This window comes from Neovison vison, chromosome 3 (assembly GCF_020171115.1).
Source record: "Neovison vison isolate M4711 chromosome 3, ASM_NN_V1, whole genome shotgun sequence".
Lineage (NCBI taxonomy): Eukaryota > Metazoa > Chordata > Mammalia > Carnivora > Mustelidae > Neogale > Neogale vison.
Genome location: NC_058093.1, coordinates 150,699,641 through 150,720,425, shown reverse-complemented (window position 1 = coordinate 150,720,425; position 20,785 = coordinate 150,699,641). Strand labels below are relative to the sequence as shown.

The window sequence follows — 20,785 nt, the reverse complement described above, 5'->3', positions numbered from 1 at the left end:
CCTACTCTTACCACTCTCCTCTACCTCATTCTGTTCTACCCATAGTGGCCTCCAGATGGTCTTCGAAACGCCTGGCTTCTGTCACCACAGGGCCTTTGCACTGTGGACCCGGACGGAAATCCTGTCACCACAGGGCCTTTGCACTGTGGAAATCTCTTCTGGATATCTTCATGCTCAATCCTCAGCCCCCTTCAGCTCTTTATGAAAACATCGCCTTCTCACTGAAGGCCCTCCTGGCCGTCCTATCTAAAATCAAAACATTCCCCCCACTCATCCTCTTTCCCTGCTTCAGTTTTCTCCACAGATCCCATCAGCATCATCACTAAATGAAATATTTTCTTATCTACTTTGTGTCTAGACCAACACTGTCCAACAGAAATAAAATGTAAGACACATATATAATTTAATTTTTTTCCTAACAGCCACATTAAAAAAGTAAAAAGAAACTGGTGAAATTTATTTTAATAATATACATGATCTGATCCAACATATCTAAGATTAATGATTTCAACATCTAATTAATTCAAAAGTTGTTAGTGTTTTGTTTTTGTTTTTACATTATTTTGTTTGTACTTAGTCTTTGAAGTCTGGTGTGTATTTACGCTGGCAGTCTGTATCAATTTAGACTAGCCACATTTCACATACAGAACCGTCCCATGTGGTGAGCACACGGGATAATACAGAATGAGACCACCGTCCCATGAACGCAAGGATTTCCAGCTGTTTTATTCACGGCTGCATTCCCGGCACCTAGAACATTGCCTGACCTGTAAGAGGCACACAGTCAATACTGGATGAATGAATAAGTCAGGTTTGGAATCAAATGCAAGTATGTGGCCAGAGAGTTTCAGACCCAGCAAAGGGCTATCACGCATCTAGCTAGCTTCATCCTCAGGGCCGTCAGGTGGAGCTGTGAAGGGGATAAAGATAGACTTTCTCTCCCAGTGTGGCTCCCTCATTCAGCACCTCCGTGCTTTTCCATCCAGTCTGCACCGACGGAATACTCTGTACGCTCATCCCCGCTGACCACCAGGGACTTAATGTCTTGCAGGAGTGTGAGAGAGCCAGGCTTAACCCAAGGCAGTGGCCACCTGCCCCCCGACCCCGCCCCGGGAATTTTTGGCTTTGGCAGAAATGTTGTTACTGGGCCATGTGTCTCTTTGTCGTTCCTGGGTTCACCCTGAGAGTAGGAGGCCAGCTGCGGTGCCTCCCTGGGCAGAGAGCCCTGGGTGGGGGGTGGCTCGGTGCTGGGTGCCCTGGCACACTCCCCTGCCCGCCATCTCACTCACAGGACCATGTTTGCAGCTTGATGGGGAGCAAGGGGACTTGGGAAGAGTGGGTGTTCCCTGCACCCAGGCCCAGCGGAAGGTGAGTGGCGGCTGTTCTCTGGGAGCCTCTTGCCCCAGTAGGGTCTCGTGTTCACCCTGCAGGCCGGAAGGCTGCAGCCCAGAGCTGTGATGCTGAGCGCTTGTGTGGGCTCCCCCCGTGGGAGCGGGCATCGTCTGGGCTTGGGGGGAGGGCTCTGAGCCCAGCCGGGGTGACCTGATGGAAGGGACACTGGCCTAAAATGAGCACCCAGGATGCCAAGTGGTCAGCTGAGTGCACAGCTGGCCTGGGGCCTGCCTGGGAAAGGCCAGTCGGGTGGAGGGAGGCCGGCGCTATCACACGCCAAGCCAGGGGCAGCCAAGGGTCAGGCAGAGTCACTGGGGGTGACCTGAGAAGGACGTTTGCTGCTGGTGAGGCATCTGGGATCTGCCAGGTGTGAGATCCCTGCAGCTCTGCTTCGCCCAGGCATCTCCTCCCTCTCGTGGTACCCCGCTCAGTCCTCCCAGTCCTCCCTCTCTCCTGCGTTCCCTTCTCCCCTCTCAGCTGGTTCAACCAAGGTCCTCTGGGCCTCCCTCCTTTGTCTCTGTCTCTGTGTCTCTCACACCCCATGCCCAGGGTGGTGGCCGAGGTACCCATGAGCAGTGATGTCTGGGGATCGAATTTAAGTGCGCCTGGCTCCTTTTGAAAGCACACGGTTGCCTGCCCACCAATGTGCTCTGATTTCAGGGGCCTTGGGGAGGCCAAGGTCTCCCCCGTTGCCTGGACTCCCCGGCTTCTCTCTGAACCCCCACCCTTAGAACTTCATAAAGGAATCCTACCAAAATGCACCCGCTTCGGAGCGAGGCCCCGATCTGAACTCCTGTACACACTTCTGCGGAGTAGCGTGCAAGAGAACTTAGTGTCAGGACAGACAGAAGTGTCCTGGTGGGGAACGGTGTCGCCCGCAGCACAGTCCTGGGTGCTCGCGGGGCCAGGGCTCAGCTCTGCGTGGGTGGAACGCGTGTTCCGCGGACCTCCGGAGAAAGTGTCCGTCACGGCACCGTGCGGGACTTGGTCTGCCCATTGGGCACCAGGTCATGCTAGGGGGACCAGGTCTAGGTCGCGACCTTGCACTTCTTAAAAGTCACTGGGGTTTGGTTGCTGTTGATTTTTTTTTTAATTTACTGGAGTATCAAGAATACGAACGGAATACTTGCACTCATGACCCGGGAGTCGCCGCACACGGTTTACGAAAGCTAACCAATGCCATCAACAGTGGGGACCCTCCTTCCCTGGCCAGGGATGCGAGAGGCCGGCTTCTGTTCTGGGTCTGAAGCTGTTGCTTCTCCTGAGTGAGCTGGTTGTGATTCACAGCGACCACCTCCTAGGCTCAGCGCCCCCATCCCTGCTGGATTTGCAGCTGGGCCCTGTTACTCACTGGAAGAATCTGGCAGTCTTTCTGTTTGCGATGTTCCCCAAGCTAGTACGCTTCATTCCTGGGCTGCCATGCAAGCCCACCAGGGCGAACGCCTGCGGGGGGCAGCTGTTTCACACACTGCCAAGGCTGTTAGCGAGATGCTACTTCCTACATGTTCAACTGTTCATTTTCATTCATTCATTCATTCATTCATTCATTCATTCAGCAAGTTCTTACAGTGTATTAGGATCTGTGCCAGGTCCTAGGAATATAGGTGAATGAGATAGATCCAGGTCCTGCGCTCATGTAGTAAGGTCTCCTGACCCTAGATGCCCTCCACAAAGTGCCCTTTTATGAGTCTGCTGGGAATTTTTTTTTTTTTTAAGATTTTTTTGAGAGAGAGAGAGAGAGAAAATGCATGAGTGGGGGGCGGGGGGGGGCGTGAGGGGCAGGGGGAGAAGCTGACTCTCCGCTGAGCAGGGAGCCTGATACAGGGCTCGATCCTAGGACCCTGAGATCATGACCTGAGCTGAAGGCAGATGCTAAACAGACTGAGCCTCCCAGGCGCCTGCTGGGGATGTTTTTATAGACCTCTTTGACATTGGATGGAGAAAAGGGGTCTTCTGGGATGGATGCTGCCTGGAAGATGGTCCCGTTTTTGTCTGCAGTTGCAGACGGTCCCTAGCTGGCCACTCCCTCCGGCTCCCTGTTCCTACTCCTGTCCCCAGGGCTATTAGAGTTAACATTGGCCTGTTGCAGCTTGCTGGAAGGATGCAGTTTACTGTCTCAGGTCCAGAGCAAGTAGGCTTTCTTGGGATGGAAATTCCCCTCCCAGCAGTGGTTTGAGAGCCCGGAATTCAGTTCCTTGGAAGAAGCTGAGCTTTTCATTAGAGATCAAAGACTGACCCTGGGGAGAATTCACAGAGCTGTTCTGGGCTGGAAAGGCCCCCTTTGGGCATATCACTTCCTTTTCTGGCTCTGTTGGTCAGGGAACCAAACCATGGAGAGGGAGGAAAGGAGATGTTGGGCAGCCCAAGAAGCCACGCTGCTGGGGAACAGGCCTCTCCTGGGGTAGATCAGACAGGAGCAAAAGAGGTTAAACCAATTTACCTGGAGGAGATAAGGGAGTAGGAGGCACAGTAGAGGGAGCTGGGTTCTGTGCCCAAGGCTCACTTGCTCTCTTCATCTCTGATTTGCCTGGTCTGCCAAGTGCTCAGCTCATGAGGTATACACCGGATTCCTGGTCTCGCAATTCAAGACTCCCCACAGCTTCCCCCCAATCCCCTATCTTTCCTTTATCACCTCCCCAAGCGTCATGTCCTGCATCTGACTGGATCACAAAGCATGCATTTCTTGTCACAGGGAACTCGGACGTGACCCCGGCTGGAGAAGTCAGTGTGGGCCATTGGGAGGCTCAGTGGATGTGAGAAACTAGAATCAGCAGAGGAAAGAGGAGGCCCGTGGGGGGTCCCATGGAGTAGAACAGGGAGTCTGAGTTGGGGCTCACATCTTGCACCTCAGCTCAGGCCTCCAGGCTTGGGTGCCGAGGACTCAGGATTGCCTTCTCCTTGCTGCTGTGCCCTGTCCTCCCTTCCCCCAGAGCCAGGACCGCTTCCCGGGCTGCCGCAGACCAGTCTGGCACGGGGAGATGCGGCAGTGAGTTCACGTCATGTCATGGTGGGCCCCGGGAAGGGGTCCTGCGGGCACTCTGGACCCTCTCCTGCTCCGGGGTCCACACTCTGCGGCTGGGCCGTTTGTGGGCCTCTGCATGGTTATCCCCAGTGGTGAGGAACTTTGGGGGACATGGTGACATTCTAAGAGACATCTTCCTTGTGTTGACCCACCTCGGCCAGAAAGAGCTTCATCCCTTTTCGGGCAGCTATTACCTGCCCCAGACTGTCCTCCTCCCAGCTCCCGTCCAGCTTTATCAGCTCTTCCTCGTGTCAGACTGCCCAAGGGCTGAGACCCCCTTGACCCCATCCTCAGGGTCTAGTTTACCCACATGCATGTTCGTACGAGGCTCCCCGAATTGGTGCCTGTACCCAGGGGTTTCCTTCATCCTTCATCAGTCAAACCCCATGAGGCATAGGATTTCCCAGGGCCTCATAGATTTGCCCAGCTATGGAAGCCCCCAGTGGGCTAGAAACATGGGTCAAGACCTTGACCTTTACTCAGGCCAGCAGGGAGCCCTGAGGCTGAAGCCCCAAGGAGACAGGGCTGGGCCTAAGGAATCCCAATCAGCTTGCATATTCCTCAGCCCGTCCTGCACTCCAGAGGCACAGCAGCTGGGTCCTTGTCATATCATGGGTACCTCCTTAGGCAGGAGCACACTTTCTCCTGGGGGCATTTGGGGGACGGATGGGGGTAAGGAGGGGGAGTGGGACCACTGGGGCCATGACTCGTCATTTCCACCTGGACAGGCGGGTTCCTCTCTGGGAGAACCGTGTGGGGACATGCATGGGCACATGGGGACCCAGGTGCTGGCAGAGCGGGGGGGGTGAGCCCTGAGCCCTGGCCCCCAGCTCAGCTGTGACTACCCAGGAGCCCTTGGACAGGCCACCCCACATTTCCCTCTTCGGGGTTCTCCTCTGTTCAATAGAGCTATCCACTCCCCAAGTATCCTTTAGCTTGAATAGTCGATGATTCCATGAAGAACTCTATTTCCTTAGTAGCTAATAATGAAATCTTTATCTTTTTTGAGATAATGAGTGACTTTCTTCCTTTTCCTTCCTCCCTTCCTTCTTTCCTTCCTTCCTTCCTTCCTTCCCTCTTTCTTCCCCGTCTTCCTTCTCCTTCCCCTACCTTTCTCTTTTCTTCTCCCCTTCATTCTCCCATCCCCCCACCCCTTGCCGGATGATTCCTAAGCCCCTTCTAAGAACAAAGGACATCTACTGCATCGTATTTGCCCTGAAAGCCCGCTTGTCACAGCTTATTTTTGGAGATAAAATTTGCCCTCGAACGAAATGCCAAGTATAAGAAGTGAGTGCCGCAGTGACACGGGGAGGGGCGTCCCTGTGGTTGGGAAGGCCCTGGAGCGCTCCGAGGGGGACGGGCATCTGCCCTGGGGAGTCTGGGCTGCACAGGGCATGGCAGTCTGGGTAGAAAGGAGAGCAGCGCTGAGGTAGAGAGTGGCTGTCAAGGGCTGGAGGCAGGCAAGGCCCCTGGGGATCCGGGAGAGGTGAGAGGGAAGGTCACCTAGGGCAGAGAGGGAGAGAGAGGTCAGGAGGGGAATCTAGGCAGGGAATACTGAGAATTGGGCTTCAGGACAATGTGGTAGTTCCTCGGAAGCTGAGTTTTGACGGTCAGCGCTGGTCTGCTCTGCGTCTCACTGCTTTTAGCCCACTTCGGATGCTGGGCATCACACAGATCTCAGCAGAGGCTGGGACAGGAGGCTGGGGCTGGGTTTCTGGGTCTGGGCCCCTGGGGACAGCCCAGCAGTCGGCTCAGAAGCACCTTCCAGGGCTTTCTACATGGCTTCCCAGTGAGCAAGATGAGAAGACTGGCGGGAAGATGTTCGTGACCTCAGACAGCTAAGAGTTTTTGGCAGGTGTACAGGGTCAGGTGTCATCATTGTGGGTCACAAGTCAAGTAGGAAACTAAGGCCCAGAGAAGTCCTACGTCCTGTCCAGGTCTGACTGCGAGGGGAGGCACGCTGGCCGCTAGGACAGGCCCTGCTGCCGGATAACCCTGCCTGGCTTGGAAACCCTCTTCGGTGGCAGAGGCCTTCTTCACTGGCCTCTTGTGGACAGCAATCTGCTTTTCGAAAGACTGGTTTTCTTTGCTGTGCTTTTCAGAGAGGAGTGAACTCTGGCCCCAGCCCTAGCTTCTGGGAAAGGGCTCAGCAGGGACCAGACTTCCAGCCATTTCCTGTGCTCTGTTTCCTCACACTGCCCTGGGGCCCTTGGGAGGGAGTCTGGGGACGCCCCCTCCCTTCTGACTCTGTGGGCCCTGCCCCACATCCCTCCCCTCCCCACCGCCTGTTCTGCCCCCAGCTCTGAGGGAGGGTGCTGCTGGGCCAACGAGCAGGAACCTGACACCCTGAGAACGGACCTGGGGAGGGTGGGTCACACCGGGCCGGTGTCCCTGGAGACCTGGAGGCTTCGGGTCTGCTCTACTCTCCCAGGGTCCCATAGCCCTGAGAGGAGCTGGAGAGCTTTGGCCCTGGCCCGATGGTAGGCTCTGCAGCAGGGACCTGGGCCGTCCTTGTGCCTGAGCCTTGTGCCCCAGCAGGTGATAGTCCACGAGGACCGTCCACATGGGCAGCAGGGCAGGCTGAAGGGATATCAGGTTCTCCTTCCCTCTTTGTCTGAGGGCTTGAAGGTGGTGCCTCAGCGCCCCAGAGTCTTGAGGATGAAAGCCCCTGTACTTCAGGGTGACCGTGTTGGTGCAGATTAGAATACAGCTAGACTATGCTCCAGCTCAGGAGGTCACCTGCTCTGAAGAAGATTCTGTTAGACCTCATGGCTCCACTGTCTTAGTCGCCATCCCAAGTGTGCTGACTTGTTGGCCTGGATCCCCTCTGCTTCCACCTAGGCTCGGCCCTAAGGCTCCCCCGGTCCCCTTGACTCTGTCCCCAGGCCAGAAACCACAGACTGTCCCTGTGTGTCCTCTGGGCATACTGGCCCCATTTCTGCACCTTCCTCCTCCTTGAGAGGTCCTCTCACTGCCACCCCTGCTTTATCAAGCCTCCTAGTTCCCTTGGCCCTGGCCCCACCTTCCATCCACAGTTGGCTTTCAGGAAAAACCTCGGTTCAAACCTCTGCTCTGTCCTTTACCAGATGCATGTCAATGAACCTTTCAGAGACTCGGGACCTGGCTCACCGTTATCCCCACCCACCTTGCCCGCAGCCCTCAGCTGCAGAGTCCTCAGCTTCTCCTTACCTTTCCCTCCCCCGTGGGGCCGTATGGTTTCTGTCCTCTGATCCACCCACTTTCCAGCTGCCAGCTTGTTCAGGCTCCCTGCCCACGAGGCACAAATCAGTCCCCGATCCCCAGGCACTGGGGGAGCACCTGCTGAGTCTCATGTGGACCAGGTGGGCATCCGGTGGGCCCCACACCGTGTGCTCCCCCCCCACCCCGTGCAAGGCTAGACGGGGCCTCCCTCTGCAACCCTGCACACCGCTGCCTGCACCCACCCCGTCCCCCACCCTGTGCATGGCCAGGGCCCCTGCTTGAAGGTGCTTCCCCCAGCCCCAGCCCTCTGGGCAACGCTGTGAGCACTGATTTTCTGAATTCAAAGACGCAAAGATGTTTTTGTGTCTTACACTTGATGGGTTCTTCAGTAGGGTGCTTTGTTTCTGGGCGCTCCTTGGTTCTCTTCACTCCCTCAAAACGCTATTTAGCTCCTGATGAAGCTTGCAATCGATGGCATTTCAGCCCCAAGGAAGTATGATAAACGGATAGTGTAATCAGAGACATCTGGAGATTGTTTTTTAACCCAAGGGAGTAACTGTAATGGGAAAAATTGTGGGTTGTCTCTTGATGGGGGCATTTGGGGATGTAAGCGCTGTTCAGACGTCACTGATCGTTGGCTTGTCACGGGCCCAGATATTCTATACTGCTCTGGTCTTAGAGACCAGATAGAATACTATTTCTGCTGCTGTCCCAGACCCTTTCCACGCCACAGGATTGAGGCAAGCCTGGGGTCCCTGAATGTCTGTCTCCTGGCTTCAATTCCCTTTCTGAGCGGGGATGCAGAGACAGAATCATCCAGCGACGGAGATGAGGGGAGAGGGACCCAAAGTCCCAGAATGGGAAGTCAAAGGGTCTTGGCAGGTAAAACTACCTGAAACAGGGCAGACACTTCGGATCCCCTTTCTCTTGCTGCCCGTCCCGGGGAGAGGGTGCTACTCCCAGTGCACTAGCCGGAGGTTCTGGACGGCAGGGGAGCACAGCCTCTCCGGGCTGGGACAGCCCGTGGGTCCTCTTCCTAACGGGCTGCCATGGAAACCCAAAGGCTCCCCTTGCAGGGTGGGTGCCCTGGTGGCAGGATGCTGGCCAGCCCGACCAGCCCGGCCTGAGCGGTCCCCGGGCAAGCCTCGGCTTTCAAACCCAGAGCTCACCCGGGTCCTTCCTGCCATTCTCGTTCCCTCTGCATTTCAAACCCTTCTGCCCTCCGCCGTCTCAGTGCAGCCGTGTCCCAAGCCGCGGTTTCTCCCCTAGACCCCCCTGCAGTCAGCAGCTCTCCACTGAACGCCAGCTCCCAGAGAGGTGCGTGGGGATCCAGAAACAGTAAGGCACGAAGCTCTGCCAGCTGGGGGTGGTGAGTGTGAAGAAAGAGCCCAAGGTAGCCCCTGCCAGGTGCCAAAGGAGTGGTACCGACAGGGCGTTCTCTGGGAACTCAGAGGAGGGTGGTGGGCAGAGGAGGCATTTTTGGAAGAGCGGAGAGGAGAGGTAACCTTTAAAGACGGGGAAGGCAGTCGGTGAGGTGTGAGCAAAGGGCCCACCGGGGGGATGTGCATGGTGTGTCTGGAATGTTGACGCTTCAGGCAAAGGGGTGTGCATCTCACCTGTAAGCCACGGGGAGCTCCCTGAGGGAAGGCAGGCCAGGTAGGAAACCTGGCTAAAAAGTCCGTTCTGGGTATGCAGTTGGCGGTCTTTACGGCTGTGCTCTCCCAGAGCCAAGGCACTGGCCACGGGCGGCAGCTGAGCTCTGGGCAGGTGGGGCTCGTCGGGACTGAGATGCATTTTAAGTTCAAAAGCTACACTGGGTTCTGAAGGCTTCGTCCAGATAGAAAACAATGTAAAATACCTCCGTCATTTTTTTTTTCTCTCAGGTACACGTTGAAACAGTAACACATTGGATGCACAGCCCATGTAACGTATATTCTTAAAATTAGGTCCAGCTGTGTCTTTTCACTTCTTTGAAGGGTGGCTGGCAGAAAATGTTAAGTTCCACCCAGTGGCTCACCTCACCATCCTTTTGGACAAGACTGGATTAGAGTCCTTACAATATACTCTTTTATGTTTGTTTGTTTTTAAACACAATTCCCTTTCTCTGAAGTCATGACTGTCTTTCACTTCTTTTTAAGATAGATTTTATTTATTTATTTATTTATTTGCAAGAGGGTGAGCAGGGGGAGGAGTAGAGGGAAGGGGACCAGCAGACTCTGTGCTGAGCAGGGAGACCACGATGCGGGGCTCGATCTCGGGACCTGAGCCAAAACCAGGAGTCGGACTCTGAACCAACTACGCCACCCAGGCGCCCTCACTTCTTCTCATTCTCTCTCAACAGCCGTCCTTCCCTCTTCTTGCCCCGTCTTCCTGTCACCTTGGCCTTCTTCTCTCTTGATGGTCAGGCCTGACGACAGGAGGTCCTGCTCCCCTCTGAAATGGCGGCTGGAGCCCCCGCACAGCTTGGGGGAGCCCGTCTCTCTCGGGTGCTATCCCCTACTTTTGGCTCCTCTTTCTTGGTTTGTGTCTGAGAAAGGGTGCGGTGAAGGTTGACATTTTTGAGACCCTGCGTGCTTGAAAGTGTCTTTATTCTAACCGCACACCTGATCAATCAATCCTTCTGCTGGGCGGAGCGTCCTAAATTAAGATCTGTACCCCCCTTCCATCCCCCATCTCCCCAGTGTCCTGAGGGCAGTTTCTCTCCATTTTCATGCTTCCAATGTTGCTCCTTGACAAATCCCATGCTATTTTGCCCTCCACACCCTTTGTGTGGCCCCTGTTCGCTTTCTCTCTGGAAGGTGTCAGGATGATCTTGGCTCCCACAATTTGGACATTTCACCAGTGCTTTAATGTGGGGTTCTGCCCCCGTCTATTCTGCATAGCACTCCGGGAGCCTTCTATCCAGAAGCTCAGATGGTCAGTTCTGGGAAATAATATTTTCCATAATCTCCTCCCGGTTGTTTCCTGCAGCTTTTCTCTCTCACTAGTCACGTATGGAACTTCCGACCCATCTTTCTATGTTTGTGTCTGTTTTCTCTTACTTACCATCTCTTGGTTTTCTCATTCTGCTTCCTGGGAAAGTTCCCCAGCTTTATCTTCTGACCATCCTCTTTTTGGCTTCTCTTGTTTTCCTTAGCTCCTTTTAAAAAATCTTCTTGTTTCATGAATCCAACATTTTATTTCTCAGAGGATATTAACTGTAGTGTTTCTGGAGTTTATTTTTTCCTGGTCCTTCCATTACCTCTGTTCCTCTGAGTTCCTTTTCTTTTCTCCTTTTTAAAATTTGATACACTCTCTGTTTTCACCCTGTAGTCTTTCTCAGAGACTGGTTACCCTTGGGTTATCTGTTCATAGTGAAGAGTAGGTCACTAAAAGCTTTCCAGAAACTGTGTGTGAGTGTGTTTGTGTGGAATTTTTAATTTATGTGCTTCATTACAGAGTGGCCAGTTGGATACCCAGACATTTTACTGCGGACTCCCAAATAGAAGTTTCTGTAAAGCTCTTTCTGCGACCAGTTCCCAGCACCCTGGATGACGGTGCTTTCAGAACCAAATGGCAGAAGGGGGTGTCCCCTGCTTGCCCCCAACTGCTGCGCACCTGCCCTCCTCTATGGGAGCTTGTCTGGCCCACTTTCCCTACAAAATGTCAGGGTGAGGAAGGGGTAGGTTTTCAGTGCCTTCATGGGAAAGGGGAGATGCCTTCTCATACAGACTTGTAATCAGTGTCCTCTCTCCTGCCTTCCAAAGTAGCCAGCACCTCCAATTCCTGATCTTTCCAGCACGAGTGGCAAAGATCTGTCCACTTCTCGCTGACTGCCCCTTTGGTAGGCACTGGGTTCCCAGTTTCTCAGTTCTGCTAATTCTTCCATCTGCTTTCCATCTTCCAAAAATCTGTTGCCTGTGCGTGTCACTTCTACTGTTCTCTCTGTCCTGATCTATTCATCTTCTCTTTATTCCTTTGCTCTCATTCCAGTGGGGGTTAGAAGGAGCAGATGTGTGGTGAGCTTACCACATATAGCAGGAAACCCCTGTGAATGCTTCTGAAGTTTGCCCAGTCCCTTCCCTTACTTAGTAAAGGATGCTCCCGGGTCATTCCTCATGGAGAACTTGTAAAGGCTTTCCTGTTGTCAAGGTCAATTTTATTTAGAAAAGTGGAGGAGACTAGATTAAACGTACCCTGAACCCAGCTTACTGTTGCTTTTAAATTAATTATAACATCATAACAAATTATTTAATTTTTATTTAAATAAAAATGACTTTTTTGGTATTAGTCCTTTTCACAGAACTGCATGTAAAACAATGTCTGGTTGTTTTGTCTCTGGAAATTAGGGTTCCCTATGGGCTGGGTCCTCCGGGAGACTGGACAGCCTTTTCTCTAGGTGGCATTTATTAAAACAGGAAGTCGGGCCAATGAGATTGCATAGGAGGAGTCTAATTCAGGAAAGCCAAACTGCCTTCAGGGCCCTTAACTTCTTTAACAAGTGTGTTGGTTTTTTAAAGGATGCTGGCTTCTCTGTTCACTGCCTGGAACACGCCTCCCCCTTCCAGCACATACAGCCCAGAGCCTCTCACTGGCAGCGGCCAGCCAGCCAGGTGGACCTGAAAGCAATGACCTCGTGGGCTTCGCAGGAAAGCCACCTGTCCCACCAGCCGCAAGGGCGTCCCCTCCGCAGGGGCGGGGCGCAGGGCGGGTCGTCACGGAGTCTTCTCTGTCCTTGCCTCTCCAGGTGCCCCTTTTCAAAGGTCTCAGCATCCTCACGCTACCTCCTGCCGTCACTTCCACCTGGGCCCCCCGCAGCCGCAGCAGCTGGCGCCCGACTTCCCCCTGGCCCACCCCGTGCAGTCGCAGCCGGGCCTCAGCGCCCACATGGCCCCGGCCCACCAGCACAGCGGCACCCTGCACCAGTCGCTGACTCCGCTGCCCACCCTGCAGTTCCAGGACGTCACAGGTCCCTCCTTCCTACCTCAGGCCCTGCACCAGCAATACCTCCTGCAGCAGCAGCTCCTGGAAGCCCAGCACCGCAGGCTCGTCTCGCACCCGAGGTGGGCGGGGCGGGGCCGGGGCGGGGCCGGGGGCGGGGCCTCGGGCAGGACTCCGGGCTTCCGGCTGCCACCCCGCCAGCTGGGCGGGCAGTCACCGCGTGCGGTTCTGTGCGGGAGGTAGCTTTTACTGCAGTTTCAGGCGGTGTACGCCCCCTGGACCCGACACGGGTTCCCTCGGTAGCCAGTGTGTGTCCTTGTCCTATCACCCAGGTGCAGGGGCAGGGGCCGGATAACTGGTGTTTACAGTGCTCACGGTGGAAGAAGGGAGTCCTCAGGTCCCCTGGAGCTTCACGATCACCTGATTCTAACACCTAAGGTCCCTAAGGGACACCAAAGGACATAGCTGCTTCCGCCCTGCCCTTAGAGAGCCCATGGTCTGGTTGGGGTGACCAGCTATGAAACAAATGAAGAGTAAAATTAGATAATACGGGGCAAGTCAGTTCACCACTCTGAGCCTCAACTGTTAAGAGAAAGAGAGTGTATCAAGGGTTTGTAACATTTGTGCCTTAGGATTCTTCACACTCTTAAAAATTATTGAGGATTACACAAGCTTCTGTTTACACACAGGTTATGACTATTGATATTTACCCCATGTTGGAAATTAAAACTGAGCTATTTAAACCATATTTATTAATTCATTTAAAAATACAAGAACAAACCCATAAAAACAAAAAAGACCAACTGTGTCTTTTTTGAAAAGAAGGTATATATACATGTAGTGAGAAGAGGGATTTTTTTTTTTTTTTACATATTTGCAAATCTTTAATGCCTGGCTTAATAGAAGACAGCTGTGTTCTCATATCTTCTTCTGCAGTCTGTTCCAGAATCACCTGTAGTTTCTAGAAAATTCACCATTCACCTGTGAGAGAATGAGAGTAGAAAAGCAAATAACATCCTAGTACTAAAAAAAAAAAACAAAAACAACAACAACAACATCCTAGTACTATTATGAAAATAGATTTGACCTCACAAACCCCATGAAGGAGTCTCAGGGACCCCCAGGAGTGCCTGGACCACACTGAGGACCGATAGACCTGATGAATTCTAAGGCTCTAAGAGTGTGTGACTGTGGGGGTTGGGGTGTGGGGGGCACAAATGACTGTTGTAGCAGGTCAGAGGGAGGAGAGGTCATCATGCCTGCGGTGTGCAGGGAGGCCTTCCTGTAGGTGGTGTCTTTGACTGCGGCCATGAAAGCCGGGAAGAGTGTGGAGAAGGGTGGAGGAGAGAAGAAGGGTGTGGCAGGAGCAGAGGGGTGCACAGGTGTGGGAAAGTCTACAGGAGGCACGTCTGTGTCCCCTGAAGACAGCCCACAAAATTCAGAGGGAGGAAGTAGGAGAAATAGCAGAGGAGGCTGGGGAGTTTGGGTGGGACAGGTGGCGGGCAGGAGATACACCGAGGGAGAGGACTCAGCATAGTGGGCAGCCCCCAGATAACAGGAATGTTTGAATTATTGACAGCCACCAGCTGGGAAACGTCCTTGGAATTTGGGAAGAGGGACAAAACCCACTGCTCTGTAAGCTGTAGGCTCAGGCTGGCCAGGGCTGCTTAGTGGCTGGGCTGGCCCTGGGGGCAGCCTTGACGCCATGGGCGCTCCTTCCCTTCCCGTGCAGGCGGAGTCAGGAGCGTGTGTCTGTCCATCCCCACCGCCTCCACCCCAGCTTCGACTTCAGCCACCAACTCCAGACGCCTCAGCCCAGGTATTTGGCTGAGGGCACTGATTGGTGAGTGGGGGCCCTAAGCAAGGGAGGGGGTGGGGAGGGTCTTGCCTGATCCATGCAGTTCCTGTTTCCTTCATGTTGAATGATGCAGGAGGCCTATCTTCAAGCTCCAGGTTTTGCCTTTGCCCCCAGTCACCCTCAAGGCCACGTGACCCCCACTGGGCCTGGTGAAGGCAGTTAGCTCAGGATGTGCCTGGATAGCACCATGTGCCCAGCCTGGGGCTCTGTGCTCATGGTCCTGCAGGGGAGGAGGGGACAGAGACAGAAAACACTTTCCAAGGTCAATGATGCCTGGAAACCAGTGGTTTCTGGGAGGCAGGCAGAAAGGAGAGTCTCAGGAGCTAGCTAATCAGGGAAGGCTTCCTGGAGAGGGTGGACCTTGAGGGATCCACAGAGAGGAGCCAGGGCAACCCAGCAAGACCAAACACGGGCTTGTGGAGGCAGAGCAGGGTTGGAGGTAAGGACTGAGGAGAGAAGCTGGGGAGAGACATTGAGGGCTTTGCCGTGATATCTTTGTAGGCACTGAAATCCTGTGTCTTACAATTTCTTACACCCAGGGCCGAGGGATAGAGGTCTTTGTTGCCCTGTGATGTAGTGTTGCTTGGTTTGGGGTCCTCTGTCCCACCTGCCTCTCTGGTTCTAGCTCTGGACTTGGTTGACCTACACTAGGGTGTGATGCAGACGTCCAAACACTTGAAAAAGACGTGTAGTTCCCTGAGGCATTTGGGTTTAGAGGGCATCACGCCTGCAACTTATTTTCAAATAGTTCAGGGAAAAACCCCACGGAGAAGTGTGTGTGTAGCTGTTGTAAGTATACGCGGAGAGAGAGAGAAGGAACTAAAAATGCGGCAAAATAGTAAAACATTAACGCTTGGGGAACCTGGGTGAAGCGGGTCTGGGAATTCTTCGGGCTGGTCTTGTAACTTTGGGGTCAACATGGTGCTGTTTGAAAGACTATAAATGCAAACAAACAAAAACTTCTATGGAGAAGCAGGGACTATATTAAAAAAAAAAAAAAAGACAGATGTGCTCTGTGTCCTTTTCCAGCCGTCAGTCAGGTGGACAGGGCTTCCAGGAATGGTTCAAAAGTGGGTGAGTTCCGGTTGACTGCGTGCAAAAGGTGCTTCCAGGCACAGGAAATAGTTGTTCTAGGACGTTTCCATGTCTCCCAGCCCTCTGCTCGTTCTGGGGGACGCTCTGTGAAATTGAACACTTCCTCGAAGGAGAGGCGACGCGGCGGCCAACCTCAGCCCAGGCTTTTTCTAATTAGCAGATTCAAATCAGGAAGGTTTAATTGCAGTTTGGATTGAATTCTGTCCCTCAGCAGTCAAGTCCATCCAATGTAATTCAATTCAGTACACACTGGGTGATCTGAACAAACATGGGGGAGCGAGCGCGGCCAGTGGGACCGGGGAGGTGACATGGGTGAGTGGGGAGTCTTGTCCTGGGGTGGTATCGGGAGCCCTGCAGGTGTGAGCCTCCCCAGCTCGCTGGCTTTCCGCGCTCCACTCCCTCTGCCCTTCTGACTCTGTCTGCCTGAGAAACAAAGACTGATGCCCTGAGAGGCCTCAGCAGGGGGTGAGGGGGAGATCCTGCCCTGAGTCACATCTGGGTTCACCCTGGGCTTTTTGTGCCTGGCCTGTCCACCTACTTTGGGATATTTAAACCCTGCTCTACCCAGGCAGCTTCTCTTAGCTGGGCATCTTGGCCAAGAGTGTGGGGGAACAGTAGCCCTTGGGGCAGCAATCCCAAATACGCCCCCTTTTTGGTCCATACCGGATAACTCGACCCTAACCTTGAGCTCCAATATCTCTGTCCTCATCACACTCCTTCTTTGACTTATTCCCGGCTTCATACTTCCAGGTGATGCTAAGGTCTGATTGCACCCTGTTCCACCACCCAGCCCTAGCCCTGGCCAGGCAGAGCCTCCCCTCCCCCCTGCCCCAGATACCTGGGACCTGTGAGACGGTGGGTGGAGGGCAACAACATCTGACTGTCCTTACCCTGCGGGCGGCTCTGCCTCTGCCAAGCCTCCAGGTTCACCTGCGAGATGGTGCCAGCTCTTAAGCTCTCCGGGCAGAATGTTAGGCTCAAGGTAGCAGCCAGACCACAGCACGCTTCAAGGCCGTTGACAGTGAGTGGAAAATAAAGTTTAGCTTGATATTTAGATGCAAATGACAAGAAACTATGCATTGAGACAATGCTCCCCATATATATACACACAGACACACGCATCACATCTGGAAGCAGGAATTCCTTAAATACCTCTCATATCTTTTTTCCTTAGTTTGGATGTATTTGTTGAAGAAATGTGGGCTGTTTTTCCTGTGTTTCCCCCAACTCGGTTCTTGCTGGTTGCCCTCTGCTGTATCTGTTCAGAGGTCCCTCCGTTATCCTCAGTTCCCGGTGCACTGGCACTTAGATCAAGGGTGGAGCAGATTCACGTTCAACTCTTACTATTTCTTGGCAAAAGTACTGACAAGGGGTGCGTTCTCCTAGCAGAAAGCTGGTTGTCTCTCCCTCTGCGGTGTTAGCCATTGGTGATCTCTGCCCGGAGCCTTTACTTCTTTCGGGGATGCAGGGAGGTGACAGATAACTCCACCATTCCTTACTCATTTGTTAGCTAGCAAGCTTTTATAAGGAGGAATTCCCCTTCATCAACCATTTGGCTACCCTCCGTCCAGTTAACAGAGGAAAGGCAGCATAAACGTCGGATTCTTTCCCTCTCTTTACTGGTTTTCAAAATGAAGTATTGGTTCCCTAACGTCCTTTGAAGGGACTGGTTTTCTTTACCATCATCTCCCTCTCATGGATCCGAACCTGTTCGAAAAGTTCCCATCTGCTGGAATGATGCTTGCTGACACGCCCCTTGTCTAAGCCCTGGCCAGTGGGAACCTCTTCCGGATGCCGTGATAACTTTCTTGCTTTCAGTTATAACAAGAGGTTTCAAATCATTTTGCACATTTTCTGCTCCAGACCTGAAATTGGCCATTTCTCAAGGAGCCCTGGTTCCTCTTCAGTTGGAATGACTGATTTTTTTTTTTTTTAAGGGAGTTTTTCCTTAAAACTTGTAGGAGGCGGGGGTAGGGGTCCAGGATAGCTTTCCCAGCCTCATGGCTGCAGAGGTCCCTCTTCTGTGGTTTTCTCACAGTGGCACAAATGTGGCCTCTGCTCCCCCTGCCCCTCCACTTCCACCTGACTTGTCTTCCCTTGGCTCCGTATCCCTGGCCAGCTCCGTATCCCTGACCAGCTCTGTTTGGATCCTTTCAGCGTTTCTCTCAAGGATGGGCTTTGTCTTGGGAGGAGCTTCCGTGCACTCATTCTAAGGAGTTTTCCGGGGCGTGGGCCATTCCAGCCCCTTCAGACCTGGCAGACCCCCTTTCTCCTCTGAGTCTCTGTTTCCTTTATTTAAAACAGAGGGGAAGGGATGCCAAGTCCCTCGCAGCTCTAGTGGTTTGTGACTCTGAGTCTTGTGTCTGGGGTCCCTCCTGTAAGCAGATGACTGAATCCCTGCACCCTGTGGTTCACCGTGGCCTTGTCCCCGCAGGGATCTCAGTGTGGACGCCGGCTTGAGCCCTGCCCAGTTCCAGGTGCGGCCCATCCCTCAGCACTATCAGCATTACCTAGCGACTCCTCGAATGCACCACTTTCCCAGAAACTCCTCCTCCACGCAGATGGTGAGTGCAAGGGCTCTGCCAGGGAACAGACCCCCTGACTGCCTGTGGGTGCTGGCGGTGGCAGACTGAGGTCCACAGCTCCCCTGTGTCCTGCTGTCATGCTGTCCTCCCCTCCCCACTACTGTTCCCACTCTGGCTTGATCTGCTGGACAAAAGGCCTTTGTCCCCGCAGGGCTCTGTGATTGCAGAAGGGGGCAGGGTGGCTCTGGGGGGCCTTTCCAGTCCCTGGCGTTGCAAGCTCCATGGAGCGGAGGTGAGGATAGGCCATTAAAGTGGCACCGGACTGTTGGCGAGATATTATCTCCAGACAGCCGGTGCATGTAGCTGCCCTATAACACATTTCCCCCCTTCCGCCCTTGTCTCCGCCATTAACCACCCCATCCTCAGTCTTCTTGTTTGTACCATGAGAGGTTTGCATGAGTGATCGCTGAAGCCCTTGTCCACTCTGATGTTCTACGATTGATGTCATGAGCACCATCTCCTGTGAGACAAAGCTAACATTTATGGAACACTCAGTGCATGGCAGGCCCTGTTCTAACTAAGCATGTTATGCGACTTACTCGCACCCTTACAGGAAAGGGTGTTTATCCCTGTTTTACAGCTGGGCAAACAGGAGCAGAGAGGTTAAGAAACAGAGCTCATGCAGTGAGTAGGTAGTAGAGGAACTGTGATGGGAATCTGGGCCCTCCAACTCATAGTCGGGGCCAGGGGAGGGGGTGGGGGCAGGGGGTGAGCGGGGCAGGGTCTTGCCAGGACAGCGTCAGATCCTGTCTTTATTTAACGTTTTGGTATTTTGTTCATTATGGACTTTTGGTAATAATTTTGATTTCTTAAAATATTGCATTAAAGTATTATTTACCTTCATTATTGAGTCTACCGTGCTGAAATACTATTTACCTTGATTACTGAGTCTTTTGTGCTGAAATTCGTGCTCTCACTGGCCCTGCCTGGCTAGATGTGGCCCATGCCCTTCACCATCTGAGACACCTCCTGGGGCAGTACTGAGTAGAGGGGAAGGAAGGGGCCTGAGGCCTCCCCAGCTGCCTGGGTTTGAAATCATTGTCTGCCACTTAGGCACTGACTTTACCTATTTGTGTCTCGTTTGCCCTACCAGTAAGTTGGGGGTAGCAATGGTAGCCACATCCTAGATCAGATGAGATCACTCAAGTTGTTACGTGCAGTGCTTAGACAGTGCCTCTCTGGGAATAAATGTCCAATCAGCTGAGTCATCTTTCTAATGATATTAGTATACAGTATATTTATATTTACTAATTTATACTTACTTTATTAATTTTGTTATTTTTGGGGGGGCTGATTTGGCATAGGCTTGGTTCTTGGTGAGGATAGGAGGGTATATAAGAGCAGGAAAGAGAGCACTTCCCACTGACGAATCTCAGGGGTGTGCAGCTTGGTCGGTTGTGGGGGGAGCAGCTGGATTCTGGGCTCATGCATCCAGGAATCCCATCTGAGGTGTTTTTCTCTCCAACAGGTTGTCCATGAAATCCGAAACTACCCTTACCCTCAACTTCACTTCCTTGCTCTCCAGGGACTAAACCCTAGCAGACACACCTCCGCAGTGCGGGAGAGCTATGAGGTACGCCCGCCCCTCTGTCTGGTTCCATCTGGGTTGGGGGAGACATCATGAATGTTCATGTTCATGGTCCCCTCTCCCTCTCTCCTGTTGATAGGTAGGGCATGGGAGGTTGTGGGGAGCTTTGGGCTTGAGCGTGAGAGAGAGAAAAAGAGAGAGTGAGTAAAGATGTTGGGGTCTTTCAGTACCAGCCAAGTTCTTCCCAGTGGTTATGTGAGTGCTTCCTGCTAACATCTTTCAGTGCCCTCCCTCCGTATTGTGTGTGTGCACATGTGTGAGTGAGGGAGTACATGCAGAATACACATGTCCACACTTTCCTCTTTGCAGGAGCTGCTGCAGCTTGAGGACAGGTTGGGAAATGTGACTCGGGGAGCAGTACAGAACACCATTGAGAGGTTCACCTTCCCCCACAAATACAAGAAGGTGAGTCTGCTAGTGTGTCAGCCTGTGTCATTGAGCATCTAAAGCTATGACGCTTTCTGGATCTTCTCCCTTGTCTCTGTCAGGTGTGACCAGGAGGAGAGATGGGGGTGCCTCTCTCATGATGAAGGAGGAGGGCTGGATGTGCGTGTGCATGCGGACTTGTGAGTGGGTGTGTTAGGTAGGCATACAGGTGTATGAATGCTTGTATCTGAATGAGTGGGCAAAGGGAGCACCTGAAGTGAAGGCCAAGATATATCTTAGAAAAGAAGTCCAAATCCAATCCCGCCCGGGGACAAATGGGCAACTAAGACTTCAGGGCAGGAGCTTCCAATCCTCATTGAGCAGCAAGATCACCTGAGGAGCTTTTAAGGTCACACATCCAAAACGCCACCCTAGGCCTATAGAAGTACTCTCTTCATCAATATAGCTCAGGAGTCTGGAGTAGGATTAGAACCCATCCATCTGATTTTAAATATTTTGAAATTCCAGTAAATAAAAAATTTGGAAGCAACCAAGATGTCATTCAATAAGTAAGAGGATAAACAACAGTGGTGCATCCATACAATGGAATATTAGTTCATGATTTTAAAAAATGAACCATGGAGAGACATTAGGGAATCGTAAATGCATATTACTAAGTGAAAGAAGCCAACCTGAAAAAGCGTACTGTATGATTCCAATCATATAGCATTCTGGAAAAGCCAAACTAGACAGTTAAA

General features: G+C 52.9%; 1 protein-coding gene across 1 annotated transcript in view; it reads left to right on the top strand.

The window, feature by feature from the left end:
- RNF165 (ring finger protein 165) overlaps positions 1-20,785 on the top strand; it is a 65,239-nt gene that overhangs the window by 39,153 nt on the left and 5,301 nt on the right. The window contains exons 2-6 of the mRNA XM_044244389.1: positions 12,413-12,657; positions 14,268-14,378; positions 17,923-18,052; positions 19,542-19,646; positions 19,971-20,066. Coding sequence (XP_044100324.1) covers positions 12,413-12,657; positions 14,268-14,378; positions 17,923-18,052; positions 19,542-19,646; positions 19,971-20,066 — 687 coding nt within the window. The remainder of the gene's footprint in view (positions 1-12,412; positions 12,658-14,267; positions 14,379-17,922; positions 18,053-19,541; positions 19,647-19,970; positions 20,067-20,785) is intronic.